We start from the raw sequence: 18,596 nt of genomic DNA, 5'->3' as shown, positions 1-18,596 counted from the left end.
TAGCCCATTTCTGTTTCTTCAGATGAAACCAAAGTCACAATTTTAGGATTAATAAGTAATTTCACAACTATTGTACAGGAAATTAAAAAAAGTTCCTGCTAGCAATGCAGGTTGTGATAGATCTGGTCCCTGACACAGACAGCACTTGAGTGAAGTCCGGAGACTGAAGAATACAGTTCTGTCCACTCCAGGTGCTTGACTGCAACCCCTGAAGAGGGCCAAATGAAGTGTATCTCAGCAGCTGCTTGAAAGACCACAGCGTTTTGAATACCCCAGCATTAGGGCTTATAGAGCCCCCATTCTAGTAGGAGATCCTCAGGTTTGGAATGTATCAAAGGTCACCATCCTTCATCTGCTAGTAAATTCTTACAAACCTCTGCGTTCTCACAAACTGGTCTGGTGCTGACAAAGGGAAGGCATCAACCCTCAGTCTCCAAGCTCAGAATTTTATCCTCAGGACTGAGTACAGCGGCCTACATTCAGATGTTAGTGGGGCTGTCAGAACCGTGTGTCATGCTGTTAAAAGTGGAGGTCCTTCCCACTCAGATCCACAGAAGCCGACTCTGATGAGTGGGAGGGTGAGCAGGAGGGGCTCTGTCTTTTTTTATAGTTTCTTCAGGTAACTGTAGCCACCATACTAAGTAAGCATTGGCTCCCACAAAATGCATTCAGACTTAGAAACATCTTGTGTGGCCACACCCTCCCTAAAAACAGCACATCCCTGAAGAGGTGGCTGGGCAGCCAGGCTCCAAAGCCCGCTGAGCTGAGTGGCAGCCAAGAGCAAGGTTTGGTGTTTACATACTCAAAATCAGCCTGGGTTGTCACAGCAACTCACCCCAGCTCAGTTCCTCCTTCTTCACAGCGGCTTCCTTCCAGGTTTTTGCTGTTGTCTGTTACTGTCTTAATGTTCCTGGTAACCTAGCCTGCTGCATTCTTTTTATTTTTCTCCCAATTCCTCCACCTTCTTATCATGTGTTTGCTAATGTGCAATACTTCACCTGTTTGGAACTCAATAGCCTCCCCTCACCCAAAACACAGCTGGAAACAAGAAATAGCACACAGGCCTCTAAGTGGCTGGAACAGATGTGACTAGGCCTATGCACTAAGTCCATAAGGAAAGCACCCAAGCCCCTTGCTTTTGTCTTAAATCTTTTTTTTACACCTTCAAAATAAGGTTATGGTTTCTAAGGCCTGCAGTGAATTAGGAATAGGGAGAGGAATTATTGGCAGGCACCCCAAAAGCTGAAGAGGTGACTGTTTATCCCAGAGTAGCTAGGAAAGGGACAGGCAGGCTAGAAGAAATGGGCACAAGAACTCAGGATAGTCTAGGCCTTATTAGAGTCAGGCAGACAATTTCACATACCTCAGAACGTCATAAAGCCGTCATGACTTTACTGTAGAATACCTATCATCCAGACACCTAGAAAATGATAAATTAGAGTCAACATAAGGAGGCAGAATAATATGTGTGGTGTTTTTTAATTTCAAACATTCCAAATGGTTAAGGGTTTTCATGCTTAAAGAGGCAAACTTCGCTATCTAGAACTTATTTATGAGTGCTCTAGATAATTAGGATCTAGTCTGTCTTATAGTTTTATTCATTTATACCCCGTTACTAAAAAAAAAATAAAAATAAAGCAAAAGATTGAAGGCATCGGCTTTTAGTCTATATATTTTCTAGTTCCTGGCTCTGGTTCTTAGCAATATTTGCTGCTAACCTGGTATTCTGTCTCTGCCAAATTTCTCCCCACGTGAAATGTACGAGACTTGCTCCTATTTATTTGCTCATTCATCTGCCTGAAAGGGTCATAGATGTCTCCCCCTCCCTTGATCTAGTGATCCAATATCCCATGATCTCAGCCAGCTAGAAAATGAGCCATCAGGCCGGGAGCAGTGGCTCAAGCCTGTAATCCCAGCACTTTGGAAGGCCAAGGCGGGCGGATCACGAGGTCAAGAGATCGAGACCATCCTGGCCAACTTGGTGAAACCCCATCTCTACTAAAAATACAAAAATTAGCCAGGCATGGTGGCGGGTGCCTGTAATCCCAGCTACTCAGGAGGCTGAGGTAGGAGAATTGCTTGAACCCAGGAGGCGGAGGTTGCAGTGAGCTGAGGTCACGCCACTGCACTCCAGCCTGGCGCCTGCAGACGGAGTGAGACTCTGTCTCAAAAAAAAAAAAAAAGAAAAGAAAATGAACTATCATATGTAACCTCCTCCACAATTACATGCTCCATAAACAGAATACTTGGCATATAGCAGCATTTACTAAACACTTGGTGAATGAATACATGAGCCAGTAATCCACAAGATATCTGTAAAATAAACTGCAGTTGACCCTTGAACAGCGCAGGGCCTAGGGGAGCCCACCCCTTGTACAGTCAAAAATCCTTATATAACTATATAACTTTTTTTTTTTTTTTTGAGTCGTTGTCGCTGCCCAGGATGCAGTGCAATGGTGTGAGCTCGGCTCACTGCAACCTCCACCTCCTGGGTTCAAGCAATTCTCCTACCTCAACCTCCCGAGTAGCTGGGATTACAGGCACCCGTCACCATGCCTGGCTAATTTTTGTATTTTTAGTAGAGACGGGGTTTCACTATGTTGGCCAGGCTTGTCTCGAACTCCTGACCTCAGGTGATCTACCTGCCTCAGCCTCCCAAACTGAGGAATTACAAGTGTGAGCCACCACACCTGGCCCTCACATGTAACTTTTGACTCTCCAAAAACTTAGCTACTAATAGAAGACTTACCAATAGCATAAACAAGTTGATTAACATATATTTTTTATGTTGTATGTATTATATACTGTATTTCTTACCATAAAGTAAACTAGAGAAAATAAATGCTATTAAAATTATAAAGAAGAGAAAATATATTTACTCTTCATTCAGTGGAAGTAGATCAGCATAGAAGTCTAACTCCTCATCATCTTCAGGTTGAGCAGACAAGGAGGAGGAGAAAGGGAAAAGGTTGCCATCTCAGCAGTGGCAGAGGCAGAAGGAAGTCGAAGAGGACCCATGCTGTTCAAAACCATGTTGGTCAAGGTTCAACTGTACTTATATGAAGCTATAAATTTAATTAAGAGCCTAGTCCATTACGGAACAGTAATTTAAAAAAACACCAGTTGCCCGGGCGTGGTAGCTCACACCTGTAATCCTAGCGCTTTGGGACGCCAAGATAGATGGACCACCTGAGATCAGGAGTTCGAGACCAGCCTGTCCAACATGGTGAAACCCCATCTCTACTAAAAATACAAAAATTAGCCAGGGATGGTGGTGGGCGCCTATAATCCCAGCTACTCCAGAGGCTGAGGCAGGAAAATCCCTTGAACCCCAGGGGTGGAGGTTGCGGTGAGCCGAGATCGTGCCATTGCATTCCAGCCTGGGCAAAAAGAACAAAACTCCTTCTCAGAAAAAAAAAATCCACCAACTGATCCTTGCACAAGAAGATCAAATGGTAGATATACTGTCATGTGGGAAAAGTAGGACACACATCAGTACAGTTTTTTTGTTTGGTTGATTTTTTTTTTTTTTGAGACACAGTCTCACTCTGTCACCCAGGCATGATCTCAGCTCACTGCAACCTCAGCCTCCCAGATTCAAGCAATTTTCCTGCTTCAGCCTCCTGAGTAGCTGGGATTACAGGCGCCCGCAACCACATTGAGCTAATTTTTATATTTTTGGTAGAGACAGGTTTCATCATGTTGGCCAGGCTGGTCTCAAACTCCTGACCTCAAATGATTCCCCTGCCTCAGCCTCCCAAAGTGCTGGGTTTACAGGTGTGAGCCATCGTACCCAACTAGTACAGTTTTGTTTTGTTTTGTTTTGTTTTGTTTTATTTTTAGTAGAAACAGGGTTTCACCAGGCTGGTCTTGAACTCCTCGTGATCTGCCTGCCTTGGCCTCCCAAAGTGCTAGGATTACAGGCATGAGCCATGGCGCCCAGCCAGTTTTTTTTTTTTTTTTTTAAATGTATGGGAGGAAAATTACTAGAAGGACATAAACCAAGATATAACATAATTATGCATTTACTTATTTAACAAATCATTGAGCAATTTATTTCTGTATGATACTATTCTAAGCATTTTTTAGTTAACCAAACTCACAGTAAACCATATTGCCAGTGATAAACACTGCACTTACATAATTTGAAAGCAAGAATCACAGCAACTCATTAGGCACAGTGGCTCACACCTGTAATCCCAACACTTTGGGAGGCCAAGGCAGGAGGAATGCTTGACCCCAGGAGTTCAGGACAAGCCTGGGCAACATAGTGAGACCCCACGTCCACAAAAATTACAAACTAGTTAGCCAGGCATGGTGGCAGGCACTTGTGGTCCCAACTACTCAGGAGGCTGAGGTGGAAAGATTGCTTGAGCCCAGGAGATAAAGGCTGTAGTGAGCTATGAGCATGCTACTGCACTCCAGCCTGGGTGACAGAGCAAGACCCTGTCTCAAAATAAACAAAAATAAAAGCAAGAATTGCAGAAAGTATAAACTGTGACCAACTCAAGAGAATAATCAATAAAAGAATAGGCAGAGTGTCTTTCCAAAAAGCAGTTGGGAGATTCCCATCCTCCACATATGCACTGGTGCTGTAGGAATGTTGCCAGGCATGGCAGCCAGACCTCTAGACAGAACACTGAAGGTGAGTCTGCAGTAAAACCGTGGAATATGCTAATTTCAGTTTAGGAATACCAAATGTTATTGACCGTTTTTAATTCAGTAATAACCCCTGGCCGTGTATAATCACTTCATGACCCATCAGGAGATCCTCTGTGGTTCACTCATGGCCTTTGGACTATACTCTGAATCATGGCTTTATAGAAGACATTTTTCCAGTATGCTTAAACGGATTTTATAGCTTGGCTGATGCCCAGATCACAGACTGTGAGGAGTATCTCCACACATCTTGTAACTGCTACATATGCAGTCAGCAATCCCAGGGTTTAGCCTGATACTAATTTACATTTGTCCTCATCTGATAATCCTGTGCTAGCAAGATAGATCACAAAATATAAATTAGTGTTTCTGGAGCATAGATGGGCACCCTCAAATCTTCATATCTTGTTTTTTAAAAAGGACGAGGTCTTGCTATGTTGCTCAGGCTGGTGTCAAACTCCTCGACTCAAGCAATCCTCTTGCCCCAGCCTCCCAGAGTACTGGGATTATACATGGGAGCCACCATGCCTGGCTTCCTTGTATCATTTTTTTTTTTAACTCACATAAGAGAACATTGCTGGCAATAGTTCATAGGCTATAAATGAAACCTAGTCTTAGGACCCAGCGTTATATTGCCTCAATCAAATATTAATATCTTCAGTTCAAAATTTGTATTTACAAAGAAACTTTTGGTTCTTGGGGATACTGTTATTGTCTTCTCTGTTGCCATCGTGTGTGTGTGTGTGTGTGTGTGTGTGTGTGTGTGTGTGTGTGTTCTCTCTCTGGGCCGTGTTTCATGCCAGATAAACTTCCAAGCCAAATTGGGACAGCATCAGACACAAATAACCCTCTTCTTATCTTTCTCCTCATCTAGGTTACCCCTTTGCTTTGTTTTATCGGCATTACCTTTTCTACAAGGAGAGCTACCTCATCCACCTCTTCCATACCTTTACAGGCCTCTCAATTGCTTATTTTAACTTTGGTGAGTAAACTAAGTTACCAGTGACCCTGCAATTAGAGGGAACCTGGGAAAGAACAGACTTGAACAAAATTTCCTTGAGAGAATCTGATGGGTAGGGAAGTTATAATGTTCCTGCTTGCAAAGAGGGTTGTATGGACAGAAACACAGCTTAATTTTTCCTTTTTCCCTTTCATGTACAGTCTTCTGTCAGATAAAAACATTTTGAGGGTGGTTACCCTTGCCAGACACCATCAACAAAGAATCCTCAGTTTCTCTCTGATATGGATGTAACTGAATGACCAATCCAAGCAATTCCCACTTAGATTCATTCTTCACTTCAGACATTCAAAAACACAGTAACAAGCTGGGTGTGGTGGTACTTGCCCAGAATTTCAAGGCTGTAGTAAGCTATGATTGAGCTACTGGACTCAAGCCTGGATGACAGAGCAAGTCTCTTCTCTAAAAAAAAAGAAAGAAGGAAATAAAAGAAATATAATACCACCCTAATAATCTCTTATATTTATACAATTAATTTCCATCTTCTCCTCCAAAACATGATGTTATTCTGAAAATAAGATCCTGATGCCAGTGCTTTCCTTTATATGCTATGTTGTGATTGGAAGTCTCAGGATGGGTGAGAGTGTAAAAACCAGGCTAAATCCTCTCTTCTTGCATCCAGGAAACCAGCTCTACCACTCCCTGCTATGTATTGTGCTTCAGTTCCTCATCCTTCGACTAATGGGCCGCACCATCACTGCCGTCCTCACTACCTTTTGCTTCCAGATGGTAAACTTCTTTCCCTTAGCAGTTCAGGCTATAGCTGACAGCAGTTCAGGGGACAGGGGTAGGCAGGGGACTGTGGTATAGAAATTAGCAGACCTAAGGCCGGGCGCAGTGGCTCACGCCTGTAATCCCAGCACTTTGGGATACCTTTGGGAGGATCACGAGGTCAGGAGTTCGAGACCAGCCTGACCAACATGGTGAAACCCCATCTCTACTAAAAATACAAAAATTAGCTGGGTGTAGTGGCCCATGCCTATAATCCCAGCTACTCGGGAGGCTGAGGCAGGAGAATCGCTTGAACCCAGGAGGCAGAGGCTGCAGTAAGCTGAGATGGCACCACTGCACTCCAGCCTGGGCAAGAGAGCAAAACTCCATCTCAAATTTAAAAAAGAAAGAAATTAGCAGACCTAATTTCTAACCCCTCTCCCAGCACCCAGCAGTATGACTTCAGGCTTATCATCAGCCCCAAGTGTTCCATCCATAGATTATAATGGTAACTCTTTGCCTGCCTCAAGAAAGGGCTACCAGCTAACCCTTTGCATACTGTGTCATTAGACTCTTTGATTTAGCCCACTATCCAGGAGGAGAGTCACTTCAAAGCAAGACAGAAAAGCAACAGAATGAGTTAAAGAAGCTAAGCATAGGCCAGGCACAGTGGCTCACACCTGTAATCCCAGCACCTTGGGAAGATAAGGCAGGCAGATTGCTTGAGCCCAGGAGTTTGAGACTAGACTGGGCAACCCATCTCTACAAAAAAAAAAAAAAAAAAAATTAGCCCTCCAGCCTGGGCAACATGGTGAAACAAACAAAAAATAAAAATTGGCCAGGTGAGGTGGCATGTACCTGTGGTCCCAGCATCCAAATTCTCATCTCAGTTTAGTCCTCATTTTGCCAAGAAGCTTTGAGCAACTCTCTTCCCATTATAGGTTCTCAGCACCTCCATTTGTAGGAATTTATTAAGGCTTTTAATGATGGGATGAGGAGAAAGGAAAAAGAGAACATTGAATTTCAGAGCAGGGAAAAGAAACAGTAGTGATGGTAGAATAAAAACTTCCACCTCTCCTAGGTCTACCTTCTGGCTGGATATTATTACACAGCCACAGACAACTACGATATCAAGTGGACAATGCCACACTGTGTTCTCACTTTGAAGCTGATTGGTGAGTGATGGTCACTGCCTTCCTTCCTTACGTACAGGTCCCTCCCCAGTCTTGCCAAAAACTTCCTCGGCACCCCCCGCCATACACTTCTGGCTGCACTCAGTCCACAGGCCACGTCCTCAGTGTCCTCTCCCACCACCCTACCCACCCGTTCTCTCTCTGCTCAGGTTTGGCTGTTGACTACTTTGACGGAGGGAAAGATCAGGTAAGTACCCGTTCATCTGCAGAGAGGTTCAAGACTTAATGAAAGGAAAGAAAAAGGCTGTTAACAAAAGACTGAACCCAAATTCCAGAGCAGAGCCTCTCCCTCATTCCCCAGCCTGTGTGATCTCCCTTTCAGATAGCACTGAGCAAGGATCAACAAGTCTGATTTGCCCAGAATCCAGCTCTTGCACAAAGTCCAGAGATCAATGCCAGCAAGGTGTTTGCTGAAGCAGCAACAACCAGCTGTTGTTAGGCTACGCACACACATACCCATTTCCACAAGAAGCAACTATTTGTCATCCCCCAAAGAGAAGGCTATTTGAAGAACCCCAGCCAGTGGGGCACCAGGGTGGGGAACACTCACACTGGCTCTCGGGGGAGATTCAAGGCTATCCTGAACCATGCATTCTCTTCTTGGCATAGAATTCCTTGTCCTCTGAGCAACAGAAATACGCCATACGGGGCGTCCCTTCCCTGCTGGAAGTTGCTGGCTTCTCCTACTTCTATGGAGCCTTCTTGGTAGGGCCCCAGTTCTCAATGAACCACTACATGAAGCTGGTGCAGGGACAGCTGACTGACATACCGGGAAAGATACCAAACAGGTAATTGCCCCTCTTGGCCCAGATGTCCATGTAGGATACCTCTCACTCACTCTGAAGGGACTCATCTGAAAGCCGCATTCTCCAGCATGGCCCTGGCATAGAGACCTGTGTCACGCAGGCCCTGGACTGCTGTTACAGGCACTCTGTGCCAGGAGTAGGCCCTTTTTAGCTTAGGGTTCTTCCAGCTATCCTGATACAATTACAAACTTAAAAATCCATGTTTATGCCACAAGGGTTTGCCTGAACCAGTCACATTTCTGCCTTTAAAGCCCATTTTCACATATATATGAAATATATGTAAGCTAGATAGAAATAGAGGCTAGGCACAGTGGTCTCACCTCTATAATCCCAGCGCTTTGGGAGGTTAAGGTAGGAGGATTGCTTGAGCCAGGAGTTCTAGACAAGCTTAGGCAACATAGAGAGACCCTGTCTCTACGAAAAATAGAAAATCAGCAGGCATAGTGGCATTTATCTGTAGTCCCAGCTCCTTAGGAGGCTGAAGTGGGAGGATTGCTTGAGCCCAGGGAAAGTGGGTCAAGGCCGCTTTGATCATGCCACTGCACTCCCTTCTGGGACACAGCAAAATCCTGTCTCCAAAATATTTATCAGTAGGAAATATAGGAGGGCACAGTGGCTCATACCTGTAATCCCAACATTCTGGGAGGCCAAGGCAGGAGAATCACTTGAGGCCAGGAGTTCAAGACCAGCCTGAGCAACATAGTGAGACCCCCATCTCTACAAAAAATCAAAATTAAAAAATTATACAGGCAAGGTGGTACATGCCTATAGTCCCAGCTACTCAGGAAGGTGAGACAGGAAGATTGCTTGAGCCCAGGAGTTCAGGGCCGCAGTGAGCAATGACTGTGCCTCTGTACTGCAGCCTGAGTGGCAGAGCAAGACCGTCTCTAGAAAATAAAAAAGGATAAAGGGAAAAAAAGTGTTTAATTGCCAAAATTCCTTCACTGAGAACTTGTCCATCCTGTGTTTCAGCATCAATTCAACCAAGAAATGAAGGAGCAGATTCAAAGTGGTTATTTTTATTATCTTACATCCACTGGGTTTTAGTCCCAATAGAGATTGTGAAACCTGGTAAGATCTTGAGATCAGTAGCATTCCTGAGGGGGAAACACAAAACTGGTCCACTGTCTGCTGCCCTGACCTGCCCACAACCCCTTTTTTTTTTTTTTTTTAATTTTTGAGATGGGAGTTTCGCTCTCGTTACCCAGGCTGGAGTGCAATGGCGCGATCTCAGCTCACCGCAAGCTCCACCTCCTGGGTTCAAGCAATTCTCCTGCCTCAGCCTCCCAAGTAGCTGGGATTACAGGCACGCGCCACTATGCTTGGCTAATTTTTTGTATGTTTAGTAGAGATGGGGTTTCACCATGTTGACCAGGATGGTCTCGATCTCTTGACCTTGTGATCCACCCACCTCAGCCTCCCAAAGTGCTGGGATTATAGGCATGAGCCACCATGTCCGGCCAACTCTTAAGAGGTTTGCAGTCCCCATTCCTTATAGCCAGCCAGAAATCTTTCCCTGAAACAGGAAACACTTTGGACAGCAGAGCTTCTCATCCCATTCCAGGTAGACAACCATACCCCCAAACCCTCCTCTCCATAACTGAAGGTCAGAGGGTGAAGGGAATAGTCTCTGCTCTCTGTGACCAGGAACTCTACTCCTTTCTTTCCAGCACCATTCCTGCTCTCAAGCGCCTGAGTCTGGGCCTTGTCTACTTGGTGGGTTACACTCTGCTCAGCCCCCACATAACAGAAGACTATCTCCTCACCGAAGACTATGACGTGAGTGTCTCCTAAAGTAGCAGCAGCATGACTGCACCAGAGCTAGAAAATGGACAGGCAAGGATCCCTATAGATAGCAGAGAAGTAGGAAATATCGTCTACAAATGCATATTGGTTTTGCTCTAGATCGGTGAGTTGGTTCAATGCCAGCTGGGCCGGGACACGTTCATCAGCCAGCACTTAACGAACCTTCACGGGCACAGGGCTGTGCCAGGTGCACATTTAGCACCCCTTGCCTTCTCTAGGAGCCACTCCTAGCTTGCCTTATCACATCCATGTGACCCCTCAGAGCACAGCAGCTTCTGATTCTCCAGCCTATTTTCTTTTCTTGACTGATAAATTTGGGCATTTCTAGGGAATTCAGAGAAACCAAGGGAAGAGGGGAAGTTCTGGAAAGGCTTGAAAGAGATCAGTAATTCTGGACAGGCTTCTCTCCTTAAATTAAAATCCAGTGTGGGCCCCTCCATACTTAACATTCCAAATGCTCATTCCAAAAACTTTGCCAACAAAGGCAAACAGTAGAGAAGTTAAACACAGTGCTGCCCTTGGGACTCTCCAAGGGAAAGGTGAATGAATATTCTCCAGGCCCTCCGCTTATTCCTCTCTGCCTGTTGTGAAGGCAATCAGGCCAGACTATTGGGGGCGTCTGGCAGCAGGACTTAGGCAGACATGAAGTAGCCACAAGCGTGAAAAGGAAGTGCTGAGAAAAACAGCCTTGTCCTGTGGTATCCCTAATGCACTGTGCTTTCCTCTCCCAAGAACCACCCCTTCTGGTTCCGCTGCATGTACATGCTGATCTGGGGCAAGTTTGTGCTGTACAAATACGTCACCTGTTGGCTGGTCACAGTAAGTAGAAAAGTTGAAACAGGGTCCTATTTAGACAAGCTGTGGGGGCCAGTGTGGGGAATGGCAGGAGCCCTAACTGACCTATTCCCTCTCAGGAAGGAGTATGTATTTTGACGGGGCTGGGCTTCAATGGCTTTGAAGAAAAGGACAAGGCAAAGTGGGATGCCTGTGCCAACATGAAGGTGTGGCTCTTCGAAACAAACCCCCGCTTCACTGGCACCATTGCCTCGTTCAACATCAACACCAACGCCTGGGTATCCCGGTGAGCTGCTGGAGGGGAGCCTGGACCCTGGTTCCTTCCTCCCACTGTCTTCCCAGATTGAAGGGCAGAGGTGTACATGTCACCCCTATGCATCTTTCCCACCTGGGCAGAACCCCATCACTCACATTGACTGACCCCCACCCGTGCTCCCCTCCCCCAAACTGTTCCTGTCTTATTTGAACAAAAGGCAAGATATAAGTGCCTTGTGCCCTGAGTGTTATTCCAGCTCTGCCACTGGACTTGCATCCTCCACTGCCCTGTTTATAAACAGCTTTACTTGTTTGTCCCCACCACTAGAGTGTGGGCAGCTTGAGGAGAGTCTGGTTCGCCACTGAGCTGAACATCAGCACTCAGTCACTGCTGCTGAACCAAGTGGCTCCTGCTTCCAGCTTTGTCTTGGGTCTCCCATCTCTAAAATTAGTCAGTCAGCACTGCCTCCTGTACCCCTGGGGGGCTACACGTGGGAGCCCCCAGCACTCCACTCTGATCCTCATGGTGTGAGGACCCAGAGGCAGGTGGCAGAATGCAAGAACCAGTCAGTTTGAGGGTCACCCCACCCACCCTTTCCTCCAGCTACTTCTTCAAACGACTCAAGTTCCTTGGAAATAAAGAACTCTCTCAGGGTCTCTCGTTGCTATTCCTGGCCCTCTGGCACGGCCTGCACTCAGGATACCTGGTCTGCTTCCAGATGGAATTCCTCATTGTTATTGTGGAAAGACAGGTAGGCCTCCAGGGTGGGGGTGAAGGGGAATATGAAGGACAAGAAGCTGATGAGCTTCTCTTCCCTCCCCAGGCTGCCAAGCTCATTCAAGAGAGCCCCACCCTGAGCAACCTGGCTGCCATTACTGTCCTCCAGCCCTTCTACTATTTGGTGCAACAGACCATCCACTGGCTTTTTATGGGCTACTCCATGACTGCCTTCTGCCTCTTCACATGGGACAAATGGCTTAAGGCAAGTGAAGGCCTGTTTGTGAGGATGGGAGGGTCTGACTGCAACCTGGGGCAGCGAGGGATGCTCCAGGCCTGTCTACCTCAGTGGCCTCTCTCTCCACAGGTGTATAAATCCATCTATTTCCTTGGTCACATCTTCTTCTTAAGCCTACTATTCATATTGCCTTATGTTCACAAAGCAATGGTGCCAAGGAAAGAGAAGTTAAAGAAGATGGAATAATCCATTTCCCTGGTAAGTAAATACAGCTAAGCTACTACCAGGTTACAGAATAGAGCAACAGACTGGAAAAAAATAGTATTAGACATCTGGGTGCATGACAAGGATTAGCCTGGCTACTAAGGGACACAGTACAGGGACTGACTACTGTGATTTATTGAAGCATGGTAGGAAACATCTGGAAAGGCTACAGACCAGGAACTAGGGGAGTAACTAACCAGCCTTCCAATCACATCTTGTCTTGCAGGTGGCCTATGCAGGACTGGTGCAGAAACTACTTGTCTCCCTTTCATAGCACTCCTTTGCCCCCGAGCACAGAGAATGGAAAAGCCAGGGAGGTGGAAGATCTGATGCTTCCAGCTGTGCCTCTGCTGCCAGCCAAGTCTTCATTTGGGGCCAAAGGGGAAACTATTTTTTTGGAGACAGAGTCTCGCTCTTTCGCCCAGGCTGGAGTGCAGTGGCATGATCTCAGCTCACCGCAACCTCCACCTCCCGGGTTCAAGCGATTTTCCTGCCTCAGCCTCCCGAGTAGCTGGGAATACAGGCGCACCACCATGCCCAGCTACTTTTCGTATTTTCAGTAGAAACGGGGTTTCACCATGTTGGCCAGGCTGCTCTCGAACTCCTGACCTCAAGTGATCTGCCCACCTCAGCCTCTCAAAGTGCTGGGATTACAGGCGTGAACCACGGCGCCTGGCCCAAAGGGGAAACTTGTGGGAGGAGCAGAGGGACCCACATCTCCCCTCTGGCTCCCCCATGCACGGTTGCCTTATCTCTCCCCCTCTAGCCAGGAATCTGTTGTGTTTTTCTTCTGTCAATTTACTATGATTGTATATGTGCCGCTACCACCAACCCCCCCCATGGGGGGGTGGAGAGGGGTGCAAGGCCCTGCCTGCTCCACTTTTTCTACCTTGAAACTGTATTAGATAAAATCACTTCTGTTTGTTCCGTTTTTCACCACCAGCATTCCTGACTGCTCTTTCACAGTTCTTCTCCATCCCTGCCATGGCTGATAATCAGGGTTCTCTCCTTCAGAGCACAGCAATCTAGGAGCTAAAGACTGCCTTCAAAGCATGGAACCAAACTGCTAACTGTGTAACCTCATGTCTGTCCCTGAAGTCCCAGGAGAACAAACAGTTTTACACCATTAGATACTTTAAGAACCCCCGAAACAACCAGGTTTGCAAGAGCAGTATTCATAGGATAAACAAATAGCAAATGTACAGCCTTGGCGCCCCAAACTCCACAGTCTCAGTGCAGAAAGATCATCTTCCAGCAGTCAGCTCAGACCAGGGTCAAAGGATGTGACATCAACAGTTTCTGGTTTCAGAACGGGTTCTACTACTGTCAAATGACCCCCCATACTTCCTCAAAGGCTGTGGTAAGTTTTGCACAGGTGAGGGCAGCAGAAAGAGGATAGTTGCTGATGGACACCATCTTCTCTGTATACTCCACACTGACCTGAGGAGAGAACAGTTTTGTCAGCCAACTCTGTCCGTCAGCAGCTGTTCAACCCTTCCTTAGGGCAGGAAAACTACAGCTAACCTAATATTTCAGCTGTGCTGTGTAATATCCGATTCCTACAAAGGATGAAGAAGGTCCTAACTGTGACTATCACAAATATGGCAGCAGTCCTCAAAGGATGCACCCTGGGGCAGGGTATGGAACCATTGTGTGTCTACTAGCTCACTGTAAGCATTGTTAAAATGCCTATTGCTCTGGGAATTCTTAAGTTCAGCTCTACCAAGAATCTCAGGGTTGAGCCCAGACCTTACCTTACCATGGGCAAAGGCCCCCACCACAAAAACAATAGGATCACTGCTGGGCACTAGCTCACGCAGATCACTGACAACCGGGATGGAAAAAGAAGTGCCAACTTTCATACATCCAACTGGAAAGTGATCTGATACTGGATTCTTAATTACCTAAAGTGAAAAAGAGAAAATTCAGCCACAGAAACATTCCCAGAACCAACCTTGAACTAGTAGATTTCAATACCTCACCTTCAAAAGCTTCTGGGGGCCATCAGCGGCTCGAACACTGAGCTTGTGTAAAAGCTGAACTAGAAAGGGGAAAAAGAGTTCAGAGCTAGATGAAGACCACAGTCCTTCTGTCCAGTCATTGAACAAGGAAAATCTCATCGGTAAGATGGGTTCCCTGTGTGCTTTATATCCAGACTGGACTCCTGAAATGTCAGGAACAAACAGCTGCCAAGCATATGGCTAGCTGTACAATGATAGGTTCAGACTCCCATTCTCACTCAGCAGGGAAGCTACTGCAAGAACAGGAGAGTGGAGTTTCGACAAACAAAAATAATAGGAGTCCTTGTCCTAGACTAATCATGTCCTCCCATCTCCTCCCTTAAAAAAAATCCCGTATTTGGCCGGGCGCGGTGGCTCAGGCCTGTAATCCCAGCACTTTGGGAGGCCGAGGCGGGTGGATCACGATGTCAAGAGATCGAGACCATCCTGGTCAACATGGTGAAACCCCGTCTCTACTAAATATACGAAAATTAGCTGGGCATGGTGGTGCGCGCCTGTAGTTCCAGCTACTCAGGAGGCTGCGGCAGGAGAATCGCTTGAACCCAGGAGGCGGAGGTTGCGGTGAGCCGAGATTGTGCCATTGCACTCCAGCCTGGGTAACAAGAGCGAAACTCTGTCTCAAAAAAAAAAAAAAAAAAATCCCACACTTAGTTCTCCCTTTTCCTCCCTTCTTCCCTACGTCCAAGTTCATTCCGAACTTTGTTCTAAGGCTTCTTACCCATGAGGCCACAAAAGCGGTCAAAGGTTCTAGGAATTCGGGTCTGGGGGTTCACTTCAATCAGAACATTCTTCTGTGTGTGGATATAAACCTGCAGCAAGCCAGCTCGGTTCAGGGGACTATCCATCAGCATTAGCAAGCTCTGACCAAAGCAGAAACCAAGGCATGGTTAAGGCTGAAGAGACCCTTCCATACAGAGACTCAAACGGTTGTGAGCGTTGTCCCTGGAGTTACCTGGTGGGCTATGTCTGGCCGCACTTCCCCGGGGTCCCGTCCATTTTTCAACAATATAGACTTGTGCTTGTCACAGTTGAGTAGCTCATACGTCTTCCCTACCTGAACAGGGAACATGACCAAAGAACAGCATAAGCTTCTGTTACCTAACCCCATGATTCTTGAAATGTGGTACCCAAACCACCAGCAGCAGTTGCACCTGGAAACTTGTTAGGCAAATTCTCAGGCCCACTCTAGACCTACTAAACCAGAAACACTGGAGGTGGGGCCCAGCAAGTTCTTCAGGAGATAACTGTGCACTCCCCAGTAAATGGTCTTAGAGGGAAACAGGAGGAAGGGCCCAACCTGTGACTTCACATTATCTACCAATATACTGGATTTACTTTTAAAACCTGTGGCTGTTAGGCAAAGCTAATGAGACATCCTGGAACCAAGCAGGACTTAGCAGTTAGTGAGCAAGGCTGAATGCTGTGTTTATCACAGGAGCAGTATGTATATACTGTCCAAAATATAGTCACTACCCTCAGTTTGCTTACATCAAACATGCACTAAGTGAAGAGCTGCAAATCTGAGGAAGAAGTGTGAAAATTCTAATGATGCAAGAGGCAATTTAATAAAAAAAAACTCTCAGAAGTAAAATGAAGAGGGGTTACTCCCAGTTTTAAGATTGGCATGAGGGTGAGACATGGTGGCTCACACCTGTAATACCAGCACTTTAGGAGGCTGATGCAGGCAGATCACTTAAGGTCAGGAGTTCAAGACCAGCCTGGGCAACATGGTGAAACCCCGTCTACTAAAAATACAAAAACTAGCTGCGCATGGTGGCACACACCTGTAGTCTCAGCTACTTGGGAGGCTGAGGTAGAAGGATGGCTTGAGCCCAGGAGATGGAGGAGACTGCACGACTGCACTCCAGCCTGGGTGACAGAGCAAGACCCTGCCTCAAAAAAAAAAAAAATACCCGCACTCTGGGAGGCCGAGGCGGACAGATCACGAGATCAGCTCCCAAGTAGCTGAGACTACAGGTGTGTGCCACCATGCCCAGCTAGTTTTTGTATTTTTAGTAGACGGGGTTTCACCATGTTGCCCAGGCTGGTCTTGAACTCCTGACCTTAAGTGATCTGCCTGCGTCAGCCTCCTAAAGTGCTGGTATTACAGGTGTGAGTCACCATGTCCCACCCTCATGCCAATCTTAAAACTGGGAGTAACCCCTCTTCATTTTACTTTACTTTTTTATTAAATTGCCTCTTGCATCATTAGAGACCAGAGTGGCCAACATAGTGAAACCACGTCTCTACTAAAAACACAAAAAAGTTAGCCTGGTGTGATGGTGGTGTGCGCCTATACTCTCAGCTACTCAGGAGGTTAAGGCAGGAGAATCGCTTGAACCGGGAAGGTGGAGGTTGCAGTTAGCCGAGATCGCGCCACTGCACTCCAGCCTAGGCGACAGAGCGAGACTCCGTCTCGAAAAAAAAATGAGTACTACCATCCCAGGATATCAAATCAACAGACAGACAGCCAAGCCACCTTTCTCCAAAAACATTTTTCACCCCTTTCTGCTTTCTCTATCCACTCCGAGCCCCTCACCCTCATTCCACGGAGTCCCAACTTGCGATTTACCAGTTCTCCACTTCCTTTCCTAAACTACCTTGACTGTCTCCAGACTGGCCCCTTCCAGCACCACAATAAGCCTACGGCCTCCGATCTTGTTTCCTGCCCCGACTCGGGGCCGCTTGGGGGCCACAGCATCCCAGTCCTCCAACTGCTCCCCACAGCTTCGCTCACGAGGCTTGAATCCACCACTGGGCGCGGCCATCTTGCAACCAGACCGGAAGTTGCGCTAACGCTCTTAAAGGAGAACCCCGCGGCTTTTAATCACAAATTTCCTTCCGGCTGCCATTTTGAAAGTGGGCTTGGAAATGGCGATGACTTACTGTCTTGCGCTGCCCTCCCTGAGAGGGCAGCCTTCCAGAAAGGGGCGGGACTTCCGGATACGCGATTCCTGTGCGCGAAGTTCGGGTCCGTAGAGGGCTCAGGGGGAGGGTTTCGAAGGGAGCGCACTTCCGGTGCCCTTTCTTTCCCCAGCATTAAGGGTCCGAACCCTCGTGTGAAGGGTGCAGTACCTAAGCTGGAGTCGGGTAGAGGAGGGCCGGCACCCCCTTCTCACTTCTGGTGCCGCCAGCCTCAAGATTAGACATGGCCCAGAACTTGAAGGACTTGGCGGGACGGCTGCCCGCCGGGCCCCGGGGCATGGGCACCGCGCTGAAGCTGCTGCTGGGGGCTGGCGCCGTGGCCTATGGTGTCCGGGAATCCGTGTTCACCGGTGAGCAACCTTCGCCCGCTCGCCGGACCCTTCCAGTCCCTCCCGCAAACCCCTTGCCGTGTTTTACCCGGTCCCCGCGCCCCACCGGAGTCTAGCACTTACTCTGAGCAGCGGCCTGGCCTGATCACCACCCCTCTCCCCACAGTGGAAGGCGGGCACAGAGCAATCTTCTTCAATCGGATCGGTGGAGTGCAGCAGGACACTATCCTGGCCGAGGGCCTTCACTTCAGGTAATGGCGGCCAGAGCCAACTGACCCTGACCTTTCACCCTTGACGCCGACCCAGCAGTGGCTGTAGTCGGACGTGCAACAGGATTCAGCGCTGCTCTTTTCCCTCCTCATCCCCACTCCCAGGACAGTGGGTGCTGCGCGAACCTCCAGCAGTACATAAACTGTTGCTTTCCAGACGGACAAGAGAATCTCTCCTTGTCTGTGGTCATGGGGAGGAGCAGGCCAAAAAACACGTGGTGAGGGGAAACCAGGCAAAGCTAGTGAAACTGCGGTCTCTCTTTTTTTTCTCTCCCCGCCCCCCTCTTGAGAGGGAGTAGGGAGTCTTGCTCCATCGCCCAGGCTGGAGTGCAGTGGTGCGATCTCTGCTCACTGCAACCTCCGCCCCCTGGGTTCAAGTGATTCTCCTGCCTCAGCCTCACGAGTAGGTGGGATTACAGGTGCCCACCACCACACCCGGCTAATTTTTGTATTTTAGTAGAGACGGGGTTTCACTATGTAGGTCAAGTTGGTCTCGAACTTCTGACCTCAAATGATCTGCCGGCCTCAGCCTCCTAAAATATTGGGATTGTAGGCGTGAGCCACTGCAGCCTCTTAATACGTATCCCTG

General features: G+C 47.6%; 3 protein-coding genes and 1 long non-coding RNA gene across 10 annotated transcripts in view; 2 read left to right on the top strand and 2 right to left on the bottom strand.

Moving 5' to 3' along the window:
* The window catches only part of LPCAT3 (lysophosphatidylcholine acyltransferase 3), a 45,281-nt gene extending 31,882 nt beyond the window's left edge, over positions 1 to 13,399 (top strand). For both annotated transcript variants that reach the window (XM_009003504.5, XM_017975911.4), the window contains 12 exons: positions 5,534 to 5,641; positions 6,300 to 6,406; positions 7,470 to 7,563; positions 7,731 to 7,768; positions 8,191 to 8,369; positions 10,058 to 10,166; positions 10,926 to 11,012; positions 11,108 to 11,274; positions 11,848 to 11,995; positions 12,068 to 12,226; positions 12,329 to 12,457; positions 12,690 to 13,399. In XM_009003504.5, coding sequence (XP_009001752.1) covers positions 5,534 to 5,641; positions 6,300 to 6,406; positions 7,470 to 7,563; positions 7,731 to 7,768; positions 8,191 to 8,369; positions 10,058 to 10,166; positions 10,926 to 11,012; positions 11,108 to 11,274; positions 11,848 to 11,995; positions 12,068 to 12,226; positions 12,329 to 12,445 — 1,313 coding nt within the window. In that variant the 3' untranslated portion in view covers positions 12,446 to 12,457; positions 12,690 to 13,399. The remainder of the gene's footprint in view (positions 1 to 5,533; positions 5,642 to 6,299; positions 6,407 to 7,469; positions 7,564 to 7,730; positions 7,769 to 8,190; positions 8,370 to 10,057; positions 10,167 to 10,925; positions 11,013 to 11,107; positions 11,275 to 11,847; positions 11,996 to 12,067; positions 12,227 to 12,328; positions 12,458 to 12,689) is intronic.
* Positions 85 to 3,014, bottom strand: LOC144577865 (uncharacterized). The gene is made up of 3 exons (XR_013522642.1): positions 2,880 to 3,014; positions 1,364 to 1,420; positions 85 to 208 (listed from the first exon to the last, which is right to left on the bottom strand). It is a non-coding gene; the product is annotated as an uncharacterized LOC144577865 (long non-coding RNA).
* On the bottom strand, positions 12,579 to 17,997 carry EMG1 (EMG1 N1-specific pseudouridine methyltransferase). 4 transcript variants are annotated; one of them, XM_054238077.2, is made up of 6 exons: positions 17,862 to 17,997; positions 15,437 to 15,538; positions 15,203 to 15,344; positions 14,446 to 14,504; positions 14,218 to 14,367; positions 12,579 to 13,903 (listed from the first exon to the last, which is right to left on the bottom strand). In XM_054238077.2, exons 3-6 carry the CDS (start codon positions 15,333 to 15,335, stop codon positions 13,790 to 13,792), a joined length of 456 nt encoding a protein of 151 aa, XP_054094052.1. In that variant the 5' UTR covers positions 15,336 to 15,344; positions 15,437 to 15,538; positions 17,862 to 17,997; the 3' UTR covers positions 12,579 to 13,789. The 4 variants fall into 4 exon arrangements, with proteins under 4 accessions (XP_054094052.1, XP_009001751.1, XP_002752320.1 ...); XM_009003503.5 differs by lacking the exon at positions 17,862 to 17,997 and adding an exon at positions 17,024 to 17,266; XM_002752274.7 differs by lacking the exon at positions 17,862 to 17,997 and adding an exon at positions 17,085 to 17,266.
* The window catches only part of PHB2 (prohibitin 2), a 46,428-nt gene continuing 45,339 nt past the window's right edge, over positions 17,508 to 18,596 (top strand). For all 3 annotated transcript variants that reach the window (XR_008473741.2, XM_054238076.2, XM_078338724.1), the window contains exons 1-2: positions 17,508 to 17,759; positions 17,905 to 17,989. Coding sequence is in view for 2 of the 3 variants with exons in the window: in XM_054238076.2 (XP_054094051.1) it covers positions 17,633 to 17,759; positions 17,905 to 17,989 (212 nt within the window). In the remaining variant the exon portion in view is untranslated. The remainder of the gene's footprint in view (positions 17,760 to 17,904; positions 17,990 to 18,596) is intronic.

This window comes from Callithrix jacchus, chromosome 9 (assembly GCF_049354715.1).
Source record: "Callithrix jacchus isolate 240 chromosome 9, calJac240_pri, whole genome shotgun sequence".
Taxonomy (NCBI): Eukaryota; Metazoa; Chordata; class Mammalia; order Primates; family Cebidae; genus Callithrix; species Callithrix jacchus.
Note: the sequence above shows the minus strand (reverse complement) of the source record. Positions and strands in the feature narration are given on the sequence as shown.